The sequence below is a fragment of the Callospermophilus lateralis genome, chromosome 1 (assembly GCF_048772815.1).
Source record: "Callospermophilus lateralis isolate mCalLat2 chromosome 1, mCalLat2.hap1, whole genome shotgun sequence".
In the NCBI taxonomy this organism is placed as follows: Eukaryota; Metazoa; Chordata; class Mammalia; order Rodentia; family Sciuridae; genus Callospermophilus; species Callospermophilus lateralis.
The window spans coordinates 72,290,426-72,313,163 of record NC_135305.1 but is presented as its reverse complement, the minus strand read 5'-3'; the positions used below and the strand labels follow the sequence as shown (position 1 = coordinate 72,313,163).

General features: G+C 34.3%; 1 protein-coding gene across 2 annotated transcripts in view; it reads left to right on the top strand.

Moving 5' to 3' along the window:
* Etv1 (ETS variant transcription factor 1) overlaps positions 1 to 18,524 on the top strand; it is an 88,822-nt gene extending 70,298 nt beyond the window's left edge. For both annotated transcript variants that reach the window (XM_076862992.2, XM_076862985.1), the window contains exons 9-13: positions 2,810 to 2,878; positions 4,745 to 4,813; positions 7,887 to 8,056; positions 12,946 to 13,047; positions 18,174 to 18,524. In XM_076862992.2, the coding sequence (XP_076719107.1) occupies positions 2,810 to 2,878; positions 4,745 to 4,813; positions 7,887 to 8,056; positions 12,946 to 13,047; positions 18,174 to 18,395 (632 nt within the window). In that variant the 3' untranslated portion in view covers positions 18,396 to 18,524. The remainder of the gene's footprint in view (positions 1 to 2,809; positions 2,879 to 4,744; positions 4,814 to 7,886; positions 8,057 to 12,945; positions 13,048 to 18,173) is intronic.
* Positions 18,525 to 22,738: the final 4,214 nt, after the last annotated feature.

Here is a 22,738-nt window from a genome sequence, read left to right as displayed (position 1 = left end):
AATTGGTAAAAACACAATTATATTCTCATACATGTATTTTTTTTTCCTAAATTGTTATTCATTGCTTTTTTTTTTTTTTTTTTTTTTTAGAATTTAGATCATAAAATAGGCCTTTGGAAATATAATGATATTGGCATGAGCCTTATTATATGGTTAGCAGTTTATTATGGATTTTAAATAAGTATATTTTAAATATCATAGATGAATAGTTAGAATTTTTGAAGACTCTTACAGAGTTAATACAGTGGAGAACAGATCAGCTAATTCAACAGATACATGAGTGTTACAGTGAAATTTGGCATTTTATCTTTGATGTCATAATCCTTTCCCAGGATTATGTTAGTTTTGTATTATATTAGAACACTTTTGTAAGGTGTCCATCAGCTTTGAATAGCAGATTTCTCAATAATGTTGCATTTTCTCTCTTCCTTCTTTTCTCCCCCTGTGGGAACTCAAGACTTTATTTAGTCACACTTACTGTAATAGAATTTAGCCTATGTATTTTCCTCTAGCCACCTCCAGAGTCAACCAGCTGTTTTTACAGCCGTGTTCCAGGTGTGCAGCAGTCAGTAAAAGTATTTTGTGGCAGGGTGTCAACATTGGTACAACAAAGTGCTTTCCTCAGAGCAGCTGTGGAGCTGATGGCTGTCATTAACACTGTCCCTTCCAGCCCAGCTGTTGCCAGCGACCTTATGCCTGGTAATAAATCAGAATAACACGAAAAATTAATTTGAAGTGTCATTGTTTTTAAAAAGTTGGGATAAAATGGATTGCCCCACTATTTAGCAACACAAAAGATCAACTATATTACTACCCTGTTATACATGCTGATATCGGGACACAGGGTTAACTTTGCCTTGTGTACAGTGAGAATTATATGCTCTATAACACCTTATAAAAAGAAGGCATATTATAATGAAATATTTGATAATGAATTTTATAGTATTTTCAACTTGAAAGATATCAATTCCTTCCTACATTTAAATGTTGTTAGTATTATGGATTGCCATTATGATGTTTTTTATCTAAACCATGTTAGATAAAAATTTTTTCCGTGAGCAAAATCCCTCATTGTGATTGACATTCATCAGTAGACACCCCCCTCATCATCCATCAGTAGACAAAGTTTTTTAAATATGTCGAATTTAAAAAATGGAACATTCCAGATCCCCCTGGGGTCAGAAAATAGTGCTATCTATTGTAACAACTTGGTGTATAGCTGGATGGTTATGAAGAGATAAGGGCCTTTGGGTTCCAATTCCTTTAAATGTTTATCATTACTTTTTCAGGGGTCATCTATTTATCACAAGTGATGGCAAAGAAGACTTTTTGTGTCAAGTAGTCCATTTTTATATGCATTTTTAAGCTTATTTTTGTACATGTTGTTAAGAAAACTTTAGTAATGCATACAGACATACAGAAGACTATCTGAACACATGTTTATACTTTCCTGCAGAACTTGTAGTTGCTATACACTGGGTTGGGCATAGGTTTGTTGGAACTAAAACATGTAAAAATTTGGTGAATTCCTCTTTAAGAAGAAGAAAGTAAAATGGCAAATCCAAAATGAAGTACAGGACCTCAAAAGGGACTCTTACAAAAGTGGAAGGTCCTGAGGTTCACTGCTTCACCATTGATCTACCTCTCTTTATGTGAGTGAACATCTATATTCAGAATCAAAGAACTTGGGGGAAGCTGTAATTGATTTCAGGAATCGCCAGACCCAACTCTTTGCTTTATAGAAATATAGACACAAACTAGTCACAGTGGTACACACCTATAATCCCAGAACTCGGGAGGCTAAGGCAGGAGGATCATGAGTTCAAAGCCAGCCTCAGCAACTGAGAGAAACCCTGTCTCTAAATAAAATAGAAAATGGGCTGGCAATGTGACTCAGCAGTTAAGCACCCCTGGGTTCAATCTCTTATAAGAGGGAGGGAAGAGGGAGGAAGGAGGGAGGGAAGGAAGAAAAAAGGAAGGAAGGAAGGAAACAGACACAAAATGGTTTGTAAGAATTTATGCAGCTTAATTAATAGTAAGAGAATGACTTGAATTTTAATCCATTGTCTCTAATGTATACTTATTTCCTTTCTCCCATTTCTAAACTATTAGACAATTTAAATTTGGAGCCATCATTATGACCCAGGTGTACCCATTACTCAAGTTTATTTTCTCAGGAATTAAATGCTGTAGTCATGTAGGCAAAGCTTCACACTTAGGGTAATACGTATTTGCTATGAAGTTGCTCTATCTCTGTTTTAGATTCTTAGTGGCTTTTAGTTTGATCTATATTCTTAAGATGAAAAAGCCAGTCAATAGCAATAGCAATCACCTTAAAAGTTTTAAGAAATTTAACTGTTTTATTTTTTCATACTTATTTCTACCTTGTGTTCATGAAATAAACTATGGGCAAACCATTTGTTGATTTCTGCTTTGCATATAAGTAGCCAGGAGATACATAAATTTATTATATAAGTATTCCCAAAACATAACTCAGGATACTATTTGAAGGACATTATTACCTTCATGTGGAGATGCTATTAGGACTGAACCTGATCAAGTTTGATTTTGGTAAACTTCAAATTTATGAGCCTGTCCTGTTCCAGAGAATCAGTGTTCACCATGATATACTCATTCTTCTGTTTTGTTTGTGGGCCCCCCTGGAAATGTTGACCACGGGTTGACAGGTTCTTCTCATGGGAACTTGTGCCAGTTTCTGTAACTTTCTGTTGGTCTGCACCCTGTCCACTGACAGCAGTGTCCTTTCAGCTTCAGGCCCAGCTTTGACCAATGCTGTTTCCTCTTTCAGAAGTGCCTAGCTGCCACTCCATTTACATGAGGCAAGAAGGCTTCCTGGCTCATCCCAGCAGAACAGAAGGTAAGTCCTTACATACTTGAAATTCTGCATTAATATTGTTAAAAATAATTGGACATTCCAAATATGGGATCACTTAATGAACCATTTATATGCTTTTAGAAAACTCATTCATGCTCCCTAAACCATTATTTTAAAACTTTATATTTTTAAAGTAAAAGGAAGATTTTTCGGGTCATGATACCTTGTGTTTGGTTGTTAACGTGAGTCATGTACATAGAAACAGCTGAAAAGTGCATTTCTGTGTTCATTTTTTTGCAACAAACCACATTCTTTTGAGCTAGAACTTGTGCTCAAAATCAACTCACCTTACTGCACTGCAATCTACTGAAATGATCTTTGAGTAATATTCAGGTTTGCTTTTACAGACTTAAGTCATGGGTCTGTTTCTTGATAAAACATGTAGTTTTAACAATCCTGGATTTTACACAGTTAGACAAGTAATTGTTAAGAATGAGATTTCACATAAAAGGCCTAGAAGAGTTTTTATTGCAGCTGTATTTGTGGTAACCATGGTGGGAAAGTTTTTCTCTAACAGACTTTGACATCTGCGAAGTAGTAGATAAAAGTAATTCCATCTGGCTATCATCCCCACTAAAGGATTTCTGGAAATATGTGAATAGTTCTTGACCTAAACACTGTTTCTTCAGTAAAACTTAGATGCATCCTTTTACATGAGATCTATTATTGGTTATTTTACTTGGATGATATTAATAGAGGTTTAAAGGATAGAATAAAATGGTAAATCCAAAATATTTGAGACTCAGTTTTGCACAAATGCAATGTCATTATCATTGCTGACATTTCTAGTATGTAACAACCAAAGAGATTAATACACTTGAGAAAAAAAAAAAACTATAAACTATGTGAAATTTCTTCTTTTTAAATTATTTATTTATGTATTTATTTATTTATGTGTGTATGTGTGTGTGTGTGTGTGTGTATGTGTGTGTTAGTGTGTGTGTGTGTGTGTGTGTGTGTGTGTATGTGTGTGTGTGTACTGGGATTGAACCCAGGGGCACTTTATTACAGAGCTGCATCATCCAGTTCTTTTTACTTTTAATCTTGAGACATGGGTCTTGCTAAATTGCTGAGACTGGCCTGGAACTTGCAATCCTCCTGCCTCAGTCTCCTCAGTCCTTGGGATTACAGGCCTGAGCCACCATGTACCACTATGCCCAGCTGAAATTTGTTCCTGGTAATTAAAGACAACAACAATTGGATTAAGAACCAGTCAAGAATATTTGGAAGAGAAAAAATGATTATGGAAAGCTGGAATTTATTTTGCAATTTCTCTGTGGACTAAGTTATGTTACAGCAAAAATAAAAAAAAAAAAAGGAAAGAAAGAAAGAAAGTCCCCCCAACTATCTTGGCTATTAAAGATGAGATTACTTACCTAGATACTTCCACAGGAAAGTAGGATTGCGAAATAAATATGTTCCAGAACAACAGAGTAATAATGCAAAGTAGCCAGTAATTCACTTTGATTTCACTCTGTTCTCATTGAATAAGGAAACTAAAAGAAACTAAAAATGACTTGATACATTATAAATCCTAGGTTTGCCAATATTTGTGTGACAATTAACTTACATGTGACCACGAGCTAGGCACCATTCTAAACTTAAATATACCTTAAATCATATAATCCTCACAACAACTCTATAAGGTGGTAGATAGATGGTATTACTGTGTTTCTGTTATATAGAGTGGAATCTGAGTCAAAGAATCTAAATAAATTTGTTCAGGGTCACAGAGCAGAAAAGTCATAGAATCATTTTCTACCATAATTTTTGTGCTAATGATTATATTTTAAAGTGCTAACCAGCTCAATTTGTATTATGAATAAATGTCTCCATTTCCCCCCACAGGGTGTATGTTTGAAAAGGGTCCCAGGCAGTTTTATGATGACACCTGTGTTGTGCCAGAGAAATTTGATGGTAGGTTTTTCACTGTGCTTCAAATTTTGTTTTTTTTGCGAGAGGGATTGAAGAGATCACCCTTCCCTCTTCTGAAAATAGTTGACATCACTACTTAAAGATATCTATGCACTTCATTTATCATGTACTCAATTCTAATTAAACATAACTTATTACAAATTCTCTCTTTCTTCTACCCATTAAGAACCTTTTTTTTTTTTTTCTATGAGAGAGTCCATTTTTGGAGATATAGCCAACGAGCATCATGCTTGCCGAGTTTGTGTAGAGTAAGAAGGGTCTTTCCATTGCCCTACTGAGCACATTCAGCTTGTTATTTGAGATTTACTGAAAGCTGATCCTGTAATTAACAAAGCAGGACAGAAAGCATGCTACTGTGGATGCACTGAGAACTTAATGCAAACGCTCCTCTCTTTTATTGTTCATGAAAAGATGCATAATGGAAGACAGAAACAACATAACTGCCCATTTAGTTAGTGATTGTTAGCTCCCCCTCCCCATTTTTTTTTCCAAGGGAGATGCACATTACTAATGTAGCATTGCTTTATAATTGCTTAAAAGGGAGGTAGGAAAGCATCTTTTAAAAAATCACTCACTGCTGCAATGGAAAGGTCTCAGATATTATAAGAAAGTGTCAAGTTAGATAGAATCTTCTTTTCTTGACAAGGTGGCAAAAGTCGGCATTTATGAGGAAGCTTGGGTAAATAGTGAACAGTTAATTCATTTAGTGGTTCTTCAGAGTGGTCTCCATATTTCCTGCTTTGATTGTTAAACAGGAAACGAGCAGGGGCCCTCTGATTAGCTGATTGCACAAACTTTGGGGATCATGGCTATAATGACTTGGGAGCTCTCAGAGTTTTTAATTGTCATTATTTAAACAGCAAAGTACATGTTCAGATTGCTTTTCAATCTCTAATTAGTTACTTGAAGTCTATGTTCCCGAGCTTTTGCTATTCATTCTTTCATACCATTCAGAAGGGATGGTGAGTCTTGGGAAAATACAATTCCTTTGCCTCCTTTAAATTGTTAGATTTATTCCAAAGTCACTTTGGGGGTCACTTTTTTGGCTTTATTCTGTAATAGATACTTTAAGCCTCGTTTCATATGTGAGAACTGGCTATTTAACACCATTAGAAGAGCATCACAATTCTTAACATATAGTCTTTTCTTTCAGGCGAAGCTTAAAGCTTTTACTTGTAGGAATGACCTTTGTCAGTTTTTTTTGTTTGTGGTGAGCTTCATATTTTAAGTCATGTTAAAATTAGTAAGAACACATGAGGAGGAAAACTATCTTAAAGCTATGGATAAGATTATGTTATAGTTTTACAGGCCCAAATTACACTGATGTTTAGGGAACTGGCTGTCTTCATTATTGATTCCCTTTGACGTTTAAATATTCTTCAATTTTATACTAAGAAAACATTGTTGAAAGATAGTATTTGCCATGTAATGGAGAACAAGAAGAAAGAAAAACAAGGGATTGTTTTTTCATTGTACATGGTCAGTGCATTCAGTCACATTTATAGGCAGAAGTGCTATAGAAACAATAAAAATGTCAGTGTTTTACTCTATGTGCATAATTGTTTAGTTACCCTCATGAAAAATTTTATAAATCTCAGAAGAAAAAACTAAGATAAATAAAACTGTCTTTGAAGCCAATATAAAGATACACTCCTGTATTATCTAGTTTAGAACAAAACAACACAATGATTTTTTAGCAATTAGGGATTGAATAACTTTGCAATTTGGTGTGCAATTCTTTTAAGAGTTATATTTCTCTTCACAGACCCCCCTCCCCCCAAAATTATAAAGCTTATGATTTGGTCTGTTTTAAAATTCACACTAGTGTCAATAGATCCACTTGAGTTATCCTGTCTGAATTGTTTCTTTAGTGGAGAAGAAAACTTCATGCATTAACAATGATATACACATTTGACTGTACACACTCAGTCCCCAATGTGACCAGTTCCACATATTTTGAGACAATTGACTGGAGATAGCAGTAAATAATCAATGGTTATGACACTAGGTGTTTTGCTTTGTTAAGCCAAGATAAATGACCAGATTTATAGCAGAAGCATTACAATGCTAAATAACCTTTATTGTTATTTACTAGATTTTTATACTATATATGAATGCCAAATGAATCTAAAATAAACAAATCTTCTTGCTTAAAAATAGCTTTTTTCCACAGAAACATCTGATGTACATATTTTTAAATTGGCAATTTCATATGAATGAAATACAAATAAGAGTTAAAGAAATATGAGAGAGAATTTTTATTTGTTGCCAGGTAAGAAAGTGATAATTTTTCTATGAAGGTATATGAAGGTGTGGAAGAAAGATGGTATGATGATAATCTAGTATGCTATGAATTACCCAGGAGATTTTTCTAATTTATATAAAGTGCACATTACTTAACTCAGAGTTTATGATTCTATTACATTTGCTTTGAAATATGTGCATTAAAATTTTCAATAGTTTGTCATGCATAGGTCAATAAGGTATTTGCAAATTATAGTTTGCACAATTTAATTTGTACAAATAAAATGCCCTGAGCTTAAAATTGATTACTCCCTCTTCAACGTTGCTTAGAGAAGTGAGTAATATCATTAACAAAGAAGCAAATAAGTATGATTAGATACTATGGTAATTATTATTGTTGTTGTTACTATATTTGCTTGTAGTGCTGGGGAACGAACCCAGGGCTGCATACAAGTTTGCTAGGCAAACTTTCTACGGCTGAAATACATCCCAGTCCCTTATATCATGGTTTTCAGAGAAATCAATGAAAAAAAAAAAATTATACAAAACTTTTGTAAGCAAATGACATCCATGGATTTTTGTCTGCACCTTTTTACAATATTTTTGATGTGAATATATTACATATAGTTCTCTGTAAGTTTGTACAGATTGCAGATTTAGTCGACCATTTAACTATTTTAAATATTTAAGGGTAACATTATATTTCACAAAGTGGCTGTGTTTAGCCATTTTCTTAATTGGTTTAATAAAAAGTTTACATAAATAGCATAATATTGATGCTAATGATGAACCTTTAAAATTTTTAATTTAGGGGATATCAAACAAGAGCCAGGAATGTATCGGGAAGGACCCACGTACCAACGGCGAGGATCACTTCAGCTCTGGCAGTTTTTGGTAGCTCTTCTGGACGACCCTTCAAATTCTCATTTCATTGCCTGGACTGGTAGAGGCATGGAATTTAAGCTGATTGAGCCTGAAGAGGTTGGTTTAGTAAATTTTATTTAGGAGAATAAGATGTGCTATGATGTAAAGGAGCTGATACATTTGATTAATATGCTAAACATGTAATTTTAAAATTCTAGCTACCATTTGAATTAGACAGTGGGACAAAAAAGAATAATGTCGACATTTAAAACTACTAATTTATTCTATAATCTTTCCATTGTAATACTGGCTTACAGAATGTTGAAGAAAATCAAACAGAACACCATTAGCATGGTTCTTTATTCAGGAAGGCCAAACTGGAGAAGTCTCTAAAAGAGCATTTAATTTGGGGAAGGAGGTAGGAGGTTTCATGGTCCTTAGGAAAGAAGGGAGATGTCTGCTGAAGCGCAACTAATTTTGTAGATAGAGGAATTGTTCTTTTGAATTAGCAGTCATTATTTGGACAATCTGGATTTTATCAAGAGGTTTGGAGAGGAGTATTTAAGGACCAAAGTCATGCATAAGGCAGAGGTGAAGTACAGCTAGGGGGCGGGGAGAGACACCCAATGCCACAGTATACAGTGGAAAATTCACAGACTTAAGAGTGTTTTACAAGACACAGGCTTGGTAGAGACGTTGTTTCCTTTTGAATGTTAATGATATCTGTTTCAAGTCATCTGGACTATGTAGACTCCATTGGAAATTAGGGATAAACTTTAAAATATTGCTATAGTATACAAGGGATTATTAAAATGAGACATTCTGGATAGAGATAATATACATATATGGAACACACTTTCAACCAAGTATTCAACTGTCTCTCAATCCTGCCTCCTTACCTTGCAATGCACACACAAATCAAGTATTTTCATAAAGAATCACAAATGAAGTAATTCCATGAAGAGCTCCTAAAATTAAAATTTTCTTTCCCCCAGGACTTAGTTTAGGTGTAAGTCTACTGTAGTTACTATAGCATAATCCATCGATAACACTTTGGACCTCCAGGAAAAGGTGACTGACTAATGAAATTTTTGTTTTATTAAAATGCTTTCTCTGTTATTTTAAAAATTGACTTCAGTTAATATCAGCCAGGATTTTTGGCTGACATGCCTGTGACTGATTATATTGGCTACTGAATCTAAACACCTCAGTAAAGCTGAAAAATTAGTAAGAGTCGAAAATTTTTGGAACCCAAAGTGATTTGTTTCATAGACACTGGATATCCACAACCTGGCTACTGGGCCCATATATCTTAAATGTTCTGGGTTTATTATTTGATATATTGAACATAATCAAATAATATGCCTTCTTTTGATGTTCAGAAGACAAAATTACATAACTTATTAAGAGATGATTTATTGCAAGAGTGTATTTTAAAAACTATGATTAGAGGAGCTCGTTAGTATCACAGAGAGAGAGAGAGAGAGAGAGAGAGAGAGAGAGAGAGAGAAGATAGAGAGAGAGAGAGAAAGGGTGCAGTAGCAGAAACTGAAAATGCCCCTTATTTAGAGTGGGATAAGTGTTTGGGTGTTTAAATTTTGTAGTCTGTCTAAAGCTCAATTTGGCTGTCAAAGAAAATTAGTTTTTCTGTAGATGTACTTAAATGATGTAAGTGAAAGAACCACAAAAATGTGAAGCAGTAACAAATTGAGACTAGAAATGCTTAACAAAGTAATTTGAAAGCCCTTTAACATGATGGGAGAGTGTGCTCTTCTCTTCATGGAAGATGCTAATAATCACTGTAAGACTTGAATCATGCAGCAACTGAGCATATCCAACAGGGATTTGTAGTAGTTAAACAGTTATTTCCCTCCACCTGTGATTAAAATAAACTGAGCAGAAATAGGACTTTTTATTTTTGTCATGTATTTGTTAAGATAAGGGACATTACTGAATTATGTCAGTAATTCTTGATCCACTCAGAAGCATAAACATTCTGCAAGTGATTAAGTTCTTTATATAACAACTATTGACCTTTCTGATGTTTGAGTTTGAATAAGTGGTAGATATGACCAGATGACCATTAAGTTCCATCAAATTCTAAGGTTCAGTGATTTTTTTTTTTAACACAGAGAAGGAATATAGTTACATCTGTTATGTACTATAAACCGACATTTCAACAACTTTTCTGTAGCAGACTCATAAAGTTAAAAAAGGACTGGGTAATTCAGAGCCAGTAGACCATTTACAAATGGTAACTAACTCAATGGGAATTGTGCAATAAGTACTGAATATTTCCTAAGGCTTTTGTTCAAAATGAAGTGAATCTCATTTCTGATTGCTGCATTGCTTACTGTTGGAATTGCTTCCATCAGGCAATGACTGTGATGCCTTGCTAAAATTTCTTCTTTGTAACAGGTTTCTGAAATTTCTTTAGCCTGTGTGGCCCATAGTTCCCCTCTGCCCTTACATGGCAGCTCTGTGTACATGTCTGCACAACTCAGGAAAGGTGTCTCCAAAACTATTGACTTGTGGCTTCTGTTTTCTTTACATTTCATCTAGATCTGTGCTGAGTATCTGCATAGATAACTTTAGCAAATTCATAATCTTTAATATCTCTTTTTGAGATATTTGAGATATTATTTTCAAGTTAATCAGTAATCCTAGAGAAATGTTCCAGGCAAAAGTATTGCAATAATTAGTAAGGCATCTATGCGACTCAGTGTCAAAGTCTTTTTATAGTAGTCAAGATTGTTGAGCACCAGGATGTCTGATAGCTGGGACCCCATTGTGATTTCCATGTATACATACAGGCAGGTCTTTTAAAAAAAGTTAACTAATACTTATTCTATTACATTATCCTGTTTAGTTTGTGGAAAAATAAGGAGGAATGCCATTGTGCCACAGTTTGCTCTCCCCACTAACACCCTAAGTTTCTATTTGAATGAGTGTTATGAGGAAGTCTTGAAAGTGTTGTCTCCACTCTCCCACTCCATATTGACAATTGTGCCTTAGCTTCAGGTGGTGCTGGATACCATGCATGGCACTGGAAGGTCACAGGTGGAGACTGAGTGGACTTCCTTAGCTTATGGGTGGTCTACCTGGCCTGGAAATTTTTTGTGTTTTCTGTTAATTTTAAGCTTCTTTCTTGTCTGCATCTCATAGGCTTTTTTTTTTTTTTTTTTTTTTTGCCTCATTCCCCTAAGTTTTGTGAAGAAATGTCACTAAAACAAGTCTAAGAATGCCTTGTAGTTTTCTTAAATATGAACTAGTACCCACAGTGATGAGAATTACCAGGCCTCATAAGAATCAAACTCTGTAAAGATGGAATACTCTTTTGTGGTATTAAGAAAATCATATTTATCTCCCCAGAGATCTCCAGAATGTCCTCTTAAACTTTGTTGTGGATATTTTATTTTCCAGGTGAATCCTGGTGAGGTTTTAGAAAAGAATCATTTATAAATGAATAATTATTCCTCAATTTTTCTTTAATTTAAAGAGATAAGCATTTATTTTCACATCTCCTCAAAGTTTGCATGCTGTTCAGCTGCTATGTCTATTAAAGATTCACTGATGTCTATTGTGAAGTTTTTAAAAGATATTTTATTTAGAAAATACTTTCATTTCTTAACACCACTTTTCCCCACACCATTTCAGCATTGCTCAGAACCTTAACATTAAAATAAAATTTATTTCGGGAAAACTAAGATATATCTGCCACTGTTATTGGCAGCTTGGGTATGTAATCTTGTCCCTGTGATATCATATCTCTCTACCCTGAAAAAGTATACTAATTCATGTGGCTAAAGTACATCTTCATTGAGAGCATACAAACAGCAGAGAGAAAAATAGCAAGGATGGGTATTTAAAAAAAAAGAAAGAAAGAAAAAAAACCCTGGAAAAGGTTGTTGCTAATGAAGTGGAGACAGACAGAATGATCTCTTAGAAAAGATACTTTAGTATATATGACGTAGCAACAACTCGGAATTTCATGGAAATATATGATGTAGCAACAACTTGGAATTTCATGGAAACGAAGGAACACACTAACCCTGTTAGATAATGCTCTCTTGGGGTTGCCTGGGTTTGCATGGCAGCTGCAGTTTTTGCTCAGACTAATAAAAGTGGAAATGAATGAGAACACTTTAGCTGGGGAAGGGAAAGCAGGCTACACAGTATTCTGTATAAGGCCTCTGCTCGCCCAGCCTAGTGGTAAGGTTAGGGAGGTGTGTACATTGAGAAAGGAGGTGTGTTTTTAAAGCTCTTTGAAGAATTCTGCCAAAGTCACATGTTCAAAAGCTCTCAGAAATTTTAGTAAACAATAAAGCGAACATTCTGCTTTAAAGATATTTGTTTGTGGACTCATGCATGATGACCTTTTCCACTTCCTTCTTATTTTTAGCATCCAACTATGTATGAATGCTTGATTCTCCTGTTTGGTTTTGGATGCAGTTTTATTATGATGCTGCTTCAGGCAATAAAAATTATTTGTAGTTCAGTTTATTAATTTGTATATTTCTCTGCTATATATATTGCCCACTTGTTTATTATTTTACATAGAGTTAAGCAGGATATCTTTTTTCTTTGGTTTATCATAATTTCAATAAAACACCTTTACAAAGAGATCATTAAAGCAGCCTTTAATCTATAGTTTGGTTTGAAAAACTAAGAAAGAAAAAAAATGGTGTATCTCAGAATGGAAAACTTGCCTCATTTTGGTGAATTGCAGTCTGTTCATTCTGTTGTAAACACATTCCCTTATTTCCATTTAATTTTGTATCCAAAACAATAGTGACAAAGAATTCTATTGTGATGTTTCAGAATGATCACTGCATGCCTGGTTTAAAAAGCAAACCAGGGCACAGGAAATTCAGATCACAATAGCTTTTGCTACTTGTATCTTTGATTTGAACAAGTTTAGGTGGGTTTAGAAGTAGTTAAGTACGTAATTTTTGTGAACCTTTGCTAATCCTTAACACTATAATGTAATTTTGTTCTGGTGGCAGGTGGCCCGGCGTTGGGGTATTCAGAAAAACAGGCCAGCTATGAACTATGATAAACTTAGCCGCTCACTTCGCTATTATTATGAGAAAGGAATCATGCAAAAGGTGAGCAGCTAATACAGCATTAAAATTCATTGAAATGTTGCACATTAATCTGCATGTCATACTTTAAAAGCCACATATCATTGCATTGCTGAAGCAAGGTTTTCACTCATTCTAACAAATGCTTAGCTCTTGGTTTTGGTATTCTAAGCCTTTCTGTTTATAAATTCATGGACATTACAGACAAATGTGTAATAATATTATATATAAAGTAGTAGGCTTTCTGGAAGTTTCCACTTTCCTACACAGAGTAAAAGGAAAAGTTATATCCGTATTGATGCTGCATCTGTAACTCTCCAGAAGAAGTTGTTATTCTGCAGCTTTCTCCACAACTTTGTGTTTTTGAAATATTTGTTTATAAATTCCAATGCAAATAAAAATTCTTAGGCTAATGAATTCTTTCTTTTTTTCTCCTTTTTTTTAAATGTTCTGATTCTTAAACATTCAGATATTTCTTATACTCATTAGGAGAAATACTTTTTCTTCTGGCTGATATCTTGCCTGGCTTTGTCACCTAATAGCTTATTATGCTAAACTACTTATTCTCGGTCTTATTTGGTTAGTAGAACAAAGTTTAATATATGTCGTTTTATCCCAAATGAGCTTCCTTTAATATTTGAAAGTAGCTTAAAAATACAGTAGAGATAAGTGAATCATATAATAAAATATAAAATCTTTGAAGGAAGCAATGAATAAAGATTAAACATTCAGATATTTGTTATGATGTCCTTCTGCCTTGTATTTGTATTCAAATCTAATTGCCTTGTTGATGATTTATTCATTGTGGAAATTTCTGTTTTACAATTTATTATTTGTTTATTTGGGAGACAAACATAGTTACATGTTATAGATTGTGGCATATTTTTATGGCATCATAGTTGTGCCAAGAAAAACTGGCAGTCGCTGCATAAAACTTAATAGAGGGCAGTAGGACTATTGAGTTTTCTGGAACACAGGGAATTGGTGCTCTGGAATTTGCCAGCTCAGAAGTTAGAACTTTTAAAATCCTTATAAGATAAAGTTGAATTGGATTTTCAATTGCTCCCTATTTCCTGAATCTTACCTTCAAAATATGTGACTGTTTGCTGTCTCCCCACCCCTCACCCCACCTCCATACTCAGTTTGTAACCCTATCCTTTCACATACATCTTATTCTTCATTTTCATTCCCCTCCTCTTCATATGGGAGCTCAGTACTAGTCCATCACAGTTTCCCTGGGCAGCACTACAAAGTAGTGAAGGATAGTGCAGGCACATTTAGGTTTCAATGCTAGGGTCACTTTCTTGAACAGATTCTTTTACTAAATGGTGATGTTCTTACATCATTAAAGTTGTCATGATTATTAAATAAAAAGTACTTGAGATACTTTGCATGGCACCTGACATAATTAAAGTCTCTATAAATTGATAGATGCTTAGCCTAGCGTATATCTGGAAGTCATGGTAAGCCAAGACACGTGTGGTTTGTCTAGACCATCAAGAGCTTTCTCAGCTAAAATTATTATAAGACCCATAACTGTACCTTTGGTTTTAAACACAGTATTTGTATTAGCTTTCCATGTCGATGAAAAATACTTGAGATAATTCACCTTATAAAACCAAAAGTTTTATTGTGGCTCATAGTTTTAGAGGTTTCAATCCAGATCAATTAGCCCTCTTGCTTTGGGTTTATGGCAAGGCAGCATATCATGGTATAAGAACCTGCTCACCTCATAGCCAGAAAGCAAAAGAGAGAAAGAGAAGAGACTAGGGTCTCACTACTCCTTTAAGGCAGGCCCCAGTGGTCTAAAGAACTTTCACTGGGCTGCACCTCTTGAAGTTGCCACCACCTCCAGCAGCAATATGCTTGGGACCAAACTTTACCACATAGATTGTTGGAGAACACTTAAGATCCAAACTATTGCAGTGGTAGACAGAGATCTACAGAATGTTGTACCTGATCTTAAATATTCTCAAATATGTTTAAACTTATTACTAGTAGGACCACTACTGATTTCCATTTATTTGTTGTCTTATTCCATGTCCTCTTATTTTAATAAGTTAATAAGGCAACCTGCTATCACATAATGATATAGATCCTGAATTATACCAGTAAAAATGTCATTGTTCCTCATATTGGCCCTTGGTAGGCTATAACTGCCAATGAAACTATTTACCACTAATTTATAAGTTAATTTAGGAAAGTAAAATGCTAATTATGACAGACCTTTTGAGGTGTTTCTTATGACTTAAAGAATGGCAGGATGCTCAATAGCTCAATGCAAAAAATGCATTATATTCATGGCTAGCACAATGACGACACTTACAAGTTTAATTGTGAAACTTATCCCTCCTCCTCATGCCTACATAGCCATTCTGTATCTTGCTGTTCCTAGACACATCTGTACTCCAGTGCATCACTCACATTCTTTCTAGAATGTTCTGCTCTTCCCTCTTTAACTTATGCACCGTTCTGTTGATTAAGTCAATTCTAGTATATTCATTCAGAGGAAAACTGTGCCATCCTTTTTATTTTTTTAAAAAAAAGATGTAGAATTACATACTTCAACATGTAGGGGAAACATTTACCATGACCATATTTATTCATTGACAAAACTCAATGAATTGACAGTGGGCATTATGTAGAGTACACACATACAACACACACACACACACACACACACACACACACATTAAAAGGCTAGAAAATTAAATAAAAATAACCAATGAGTCTAAACATGAAAAAAATTTAAAATTAAAACTGGTAATTAATTTCAGTAGTTATGAAAGAAAGAAGAAATGGTGTAGTAATGCTCGTTGTACCTAGACAATAGGAGTGCTCTATTCCAAAATTTAGAAATGCCTAGAAAAATATATACCAACATTTTAAACAGTGATTATATTCTGGATGATATAATTAGGAAGCTTTTTTTTTCCCTTGATCTGTCATTTCTAATTCAGTAACCAATAACTCTGAATTACTTTTGAAATTTCAAAAGCTAAAACATAATTCAAATATTTAACCTTTGAAAGTACAGTTTACAAAGATGCCTCCTTGTTTTAATCTGATTCATTTGCCCACAAAATCCCTGTTTTTCCTCTCTCAGTGTTGTAATTTGGGGACACTTAATGTACAGCCCTTCTCACATTGTGATTGTAATGCTAATAATGGAAGACACCACTTTCATTGTTTGGATGTCAGCTCTTGTTCTAAACTCAGCAGCACTTAATATAGTTCAATAAATACAGTAGTCAACCTAAAAATGTTTATTCAAAATAAATAAAGAAATAAAGAAAAGAAAAGAAATGGGGAGGAGACAGTGAGTAAAGATAAAGTCCTTAAGAGATTTTATAATCTTGATTGCATGTTATCCATTTAAATTCCCTGTGGTGAAACCTTTTTCATTTATCACATCACTTCTAATTATAGCCAGTATCAACATGTTGGACAAAAAAAGCAAATATACCTAAATATATACCTTCTTTTTGAAGCCCCAAACAAAATAAAACAGGTTATAAAACACTCAGAGATATGCAGGCCATATACTTTTTTTTCCTTTTCCCCTGAAAATACTTTGAACAATGGAGGGGGAAGAAAAGGAAAACTCGAATTTAATATTTCAGGTTGTTTCTGGTATTTTGTACTTATTTTTTATGATCATTTCACCAGTTCACCTTTAAGAAATTAATTTCCTTTGCATAAAGCAGGAAAGTAAATAATTATGTGAGGCTTCTGTTTGCAATGCACTGTGCAAGAGACTTTCCTCTCAGTCCCACAGTGGCTTTCCAAGGAGCCATTCCTGTTTCTATTTCACAAGGCAGGGAACTGAGGAGGGAGTTAAGCAACCTGTCCAGATTCATAAACACTACTAAGTCCTGGCTCTTTTTAAACTCAGGCATATTCAGATTATTTGACTTTGCTAAAGTGGTTCCTCTTATTTAAATTTGGGGTAAAAAAAAAAAAAATGTTCTGAAATGGAGTTCGGAGGAGCAAGACTTTGGCAGTTGTTCTTTTCCCCCAAAACTTACACAAATAGTTTAGAAACCATGAACACACTGTTCCCCTACACCACAAATGCAATAGTAATGTCTTTTTGATACATGGGAGCACAAAGACATTGAGAAATTTTCAGCTTTCTGAAATTATGAGCTACACACACACATACACACACACACACACACACACACACACACACATACACACAAAACCAAAGTGAATACAAAGAACTATGAGTGTGCACCCCTGCCCTGGTGTTGAACATGTCAGCACTATTTTTTAGTGGGAGCTATATTTGTCTCCTTCGATTGCTTATAATTTTCTACAGAAGCATTACTCTTCCAAATTTAAGTTTGAGGTATGTCATTCCCTACACATTACGGTATGTCTCTTTTATTTCAGGCAGTTGTCACATTTCTTTTTCTCATTTCCTCCGTATACGTTGTATATTTTAGATTCCTTTCACTTTTTTACACCTCTTGCTTCAATTTGACACTTTACACACATCCTTAAGTTCCATCTAATGTATCTTCCCTTCATTTTTATAAATGTGATGTACCCACGATAATGCTGTCCTCTTGATTCATCTTTCATTTAAATAAGGCAATGTATCTTTGCTTTTTTAGATGAGAATACACAACACAAAGCAGGAGGTGGGGGATATTAGGAATAAAACACATTTTTCTTTTAAACTTTCAAGGCTTAGTTTTTCCATTGTTCTCAAAATGGAATATTGAGAGGGAGATACCATACCTTAAAGATATAAATTTTTACAAATGTAGATGTTGCCTTCAAACAAAATAAAAAAAAAATATTTCCAATGCCAAATGCTTGCATGAGATCATTGTTTTTAAAAAGTAACAACATAACTTTGCTTTTATATTAAAACAAGCGAACTGCTAAAATTCGTAGCTATATCTGAATGGATTAACTCAGTTATCATTTTGTATTTTTCTTGATTGAATCACAATTTATTGTAAAAACGAAGAATCTTTTTTTTTTTTTTTTTTTTTAACTTTGTGTGTGTACCTGCTATGTATTGGTTGCCTTTGTTTATTCAACTTTCTCCTATAGTAAACCATTTTTCCCCCCTGCCTTTCCCCTCCCCATCTGGGGATGGTGAGGATGGGCTTTTTTCTCCGTGTTCTCATCAGGTGGCTGGAGAGAGATATGTCTACAAGTTTGTGTGTGATCCAGAAGCCCTTTTCTCCATGGCCTTTCCAGATAATCAGCGCCCACTGCTGAAGACAGACATGGAGCGTCACATCAATGAGGAGGACACGGTGCCTCTGTCTCACTTTGATGAGAGCATGGCCTACATGCCTGAAGGGGGCTGCTGCAACCCTCATCCCTACAATGAAGGCTACGTGTACTAACTTGAGTGACAGTCAAGGGGGCATCCTCGTGCTTTCTCTTTTTTCTGCGAGATATGGAGAATCACTGAATTCTCTTCAGTCTTTGTTTTATTTTTGTTGTTTGTATTTTATTTTTAAATAATAATACAAAAGGGGGCTTTTCCTGTTGCATTATTCTATGGTCTGCCATGGACTGCGCACTTTATTTGAGGGTGGGTGGGAGTAATCTAAACATTTATTCTGTGTAACAGGAAGGTAATGGGTGAATGGGCAGAGGGATTTGGGGATTACTTTTTACTTAGGCTTTGGGATGGGGTCCTACAGGTTTTAAGTATGAAGCTATATCGTGTCTGTCGATTTCATAATAACATAAGATAATGTTCATTTTCTCTGGATACCTATGGTACAGTTAATTTCACATTGTGTAAATATCCACTTGGAGACTATTTGCCTTTGAGCATTTCCCCCCTGTCATTTCTGAGGCTCTGCAGGTGTACAAAAAAACCTACTGTAAATGGCAGTTTAATTGTTAGGAATGACTGTTTTTGCACCTCTTGTAAAAAGGTATTTAGTGATTGCATTTGCCTTTTGTTTTATTTTGTTTTGTTTGCTTTATATATGACTCGTAGAGGATAACCATGCAAGTGGGCAGTTCTCTCTGAAGCTGAGTAATCACCATGACTGTAAATGAGGGGCACAGTTTTGGACTCTGGCTCCAATCTGAGCCATAGGCCAGTAGCATTACACGTTATCTGGTGCCACCTTGCTCTTTAGTTACATATCATACTGTCTTTTAAGTATTTTGAAGCCTGTTTCAGTTAAATAGTGACATGTCATGGTCCTTTGGAATCTTCATTTATATGTTAAATCTGGGATCACAATGAAGCAAAAAATATCTGTCTCCTTTCTCTTCCTCCAGTACATAAATACATTATTTAATCAATAAGAATTAACTGTACTAAATCACATATTATGCTGTTCTAGTTACAGCAAGCACTCTTTAAGAAAAATATCCACTACACTAAATAGGTACTATAGTAATTTTTAGACATGGTACCCGTTGATATGCATTTAAACGTTTTACTGCTGTGTTATGTTGATAACATATATAAATATTAGATAATGCTAATGCTTCTGCTGCTGTCTTTTCTGTAATATTCTCTTTCATGCTGAATTTACTATGACCATTTATAAGCAGTGCAGTTAACTACAGATAGCATTTCAGGACAAAATAGATGACTCAAACCATTTATTGCTTAAAAAATAGCTTATGCCATGCTATGCTATGAGCAGCTTTTATGCACATTGACAAATGAAGAGTAAGCTTCAGCTTGCTAAGGGAAACTATGGAAACTTTTGTAACTTTTGGCGAAATGGAAAATTACAAACTGTCAAAGAATATGAGGAAGTTTGCTGTATGACATAGTGCTGGCACTGATATTATCCATCATCTCGTTTTGGACACTCCTGTAAATGTGACTGGATTGTTTGAAAGAAGATTTAAAGATTTTAAGTTTCAAAGATTTTGTTTTGTATTTTGTTTTGCATTTGGAGAAAATAATCTAAGGCAGGACTTGTTCCATTCACTCTGAAAGAACCATAAGTAAATGGTATCGCTGAATAGCTTGTTAAGTATCAAGCAAGTGACATGAATTTTGTTCAATCCATTAATATCCTAGAAGCAATTTTTTCAGAGTCTATAGCAAAATGTTAAAAAAAATCCTATACATGAAGCCAAAATAGACCTATGAAAGCATTTCATGATAAGCACCAGAAAGACTATTTAAAGATGGTCTCTTTCTACCCATTACTACACAGAACATAGCTATTTCTCTAAATAGTTATTGGGGAACCCACATGCCAAAATTAATACTATTCACATTATTCCTACAAAAAAAAATTCTACTTCAACATATGTATGTAACCTGTGATCTCAATGATTGTTCTATATACTTGTCACCTATCATTTGGTCCTTTATGGGCTAATAAGTATGCCTTAAAAATAAGAAGCTTTTTTTTTTTTTCTTTTAAATCCCACTATGCTCATGTGGCCATTTGCAACACTTAGGACAAAAACAGATTTAAAAATATTCAGTGGAAATTTTATTGGAAAGAAAATGGTTATATGAGACATTTGGTGAAACTGAAGAGAAAACTTAGTGGGTCATTAAAGTATGTTTTAAATGAAAAATCACATTGAGGATTTTTTTTCCTCTTCCTTTTTTTTTGTTCCTTTTTTTCTTTTTATGTTCTAACTCTAGTCAGTCAGTGAGGAAGAATTAGGCCATGAGTTATCTTAAGGGATCAAAGAAAGAAATGGCATTCATTATATAATATTTAAGGACAGACTACATATTGCTGTTTATGGTAGTGACTCACTGAACTAAATAAGTAATTGGCCAATAGAAAATATATTTCCAATACAGAAGGGTTCAAAATATTGCATTATAAACTCTTTTGGGAAATGTATCAACTTTTTTTTGGTTTTTATTTTTTTACGTTTGGATTTTATTCTACTTTTTGTTTGGTTGTATTTTTATGTTTTTTTTTTTAATTTTCAGGTAGATTAATAAATCTGACAGCTGATTTCTGCAAGATTCTCGTGTTTTGAATTTCTAATTGAATTGGCTATTCTAACATAGAAATTTGAAATAATGTCTTCTTTCCCCTTTGTAAGAGAAACTAAATGAAGTATCTCCACTAGTATTCACTGCCTCTTGTTGATGACATGCTAATATCCAACAGATTAACTACAAAGAATTTTATATCTCAAATAACTAATGAAAAAATTCTTTTTCTCAATTTATACCTATTTAAATGTACTTGAAAACAAAAATACACAAAGCAGGCAATGCAGGGCATTTTTCTCAAATCACAGAAGAACCTTAGAGATCCAGTGTCCTGAAGATATTGTGTAAGTTATAGTAACTTTAGTAATTCAACACAAGACTATTCTAGTTCTGGAAATACAAAGTCTAACATTAGCCTATAGAGCTAAAACCAAGGTGTTTTAGGGCCAGTTCTTAAGCCAAGATGTCTGTAGGACTGGCTCCTTTTGGAGGCAATCCTTGTTGTCCCTACTTCTGGAGGCTGCCAGTATCTCTTGGCTCCTACCTATGTCATGTCAATCTCTATTTCACTAATCACATCCCTTCTATAGTCAAATCTTCTTCTGAAATCTTTAGGATACCTGTGATTATACTTAGATTTTACCAGCTAACTCAAGCTTATCTTCTCCATCTCAAGATCCTTATTCATATGTGCCAAGTCCCTTTTGCCAGAGAAATTATTCATAGGTTCTGGGGATTAGCATGTGGGCATGGGAGGGGACCAAGGAAACCTGTTATCCAGCCTAATATAATGAAGACCCTGTGTAGCAAAAATGCTAACTTATTTAATCAAGGGCAAAAAAAAGTTCTATCAAGGAATCTAAGTTTAGTATTATGAAATGTTTTCATTTACCATTAAGATACTCTGACCCTTATACTTCATAGATTTGAAAGCTTGCTATATTAAAGTTTAGTATTCCACTAGTCCATCTGGTAATCACTTCAATTTATTAGATTATTCAGATCACCCCTTCATTGCAGGTAAACATTGTGTAATGAGAAAAAAGAAAGGAAGATGTGATAATAACAGTAATAGCACAGTTAATCTTTTACAAGTCAGATTATATTTTTAAAATAAATTTCTTTTACTGTTATTATGAGTAGTTATTGATCTGAACATTTGCAAATGATTACTTATATGGTAAGAACAGTACATAGACTATGTCTCTTGTTAATTAAAGGAACAGTTGTAAAAATGTCTAACTTGTCTTTATATGACAAGGAAAAAAATTATTGCTCGATGTTACAGCATTTGGACAGATCACAGGAGTTTCTAAATTAAGCCACTCTTATCTATTATGCAATGCAGTTCAGAGCTTATAGTGACAAAACAATACAGAGAAGAAGGCCATTTGAATTTTTATTACTTCGAATCTTAAAATAAAAAGTTAAAATTAAAAAAAAAGAAATGAGTAAGCTATTTTCCCATTGCTGTTTGGTACAAAAAGGAGGGAATTAGAGTTATTAAAAACCATACAATTTGAATAAAAATAATGTTAGGAAGAAATTTAAAGAAGACTAATGTACATATTGTGTAATTGTGATAAGAATTGCATATAAGTCAAGTTTCAGAAAGGTATTTGTGTTGGACAAAACACAAGAATTTTACCCGGATTGGGGGGGGGAGGGGGTTCCACAGGAGGTTGGGAGGGGCCACCTGGCTGCCTCCTGGGGACTTTGGAGAGCTGATCTAATTTATTTAGAACTCAACTAGCAATTTTAGGGCTTGATTTTTCTTTGAAAGAGACATTTTAA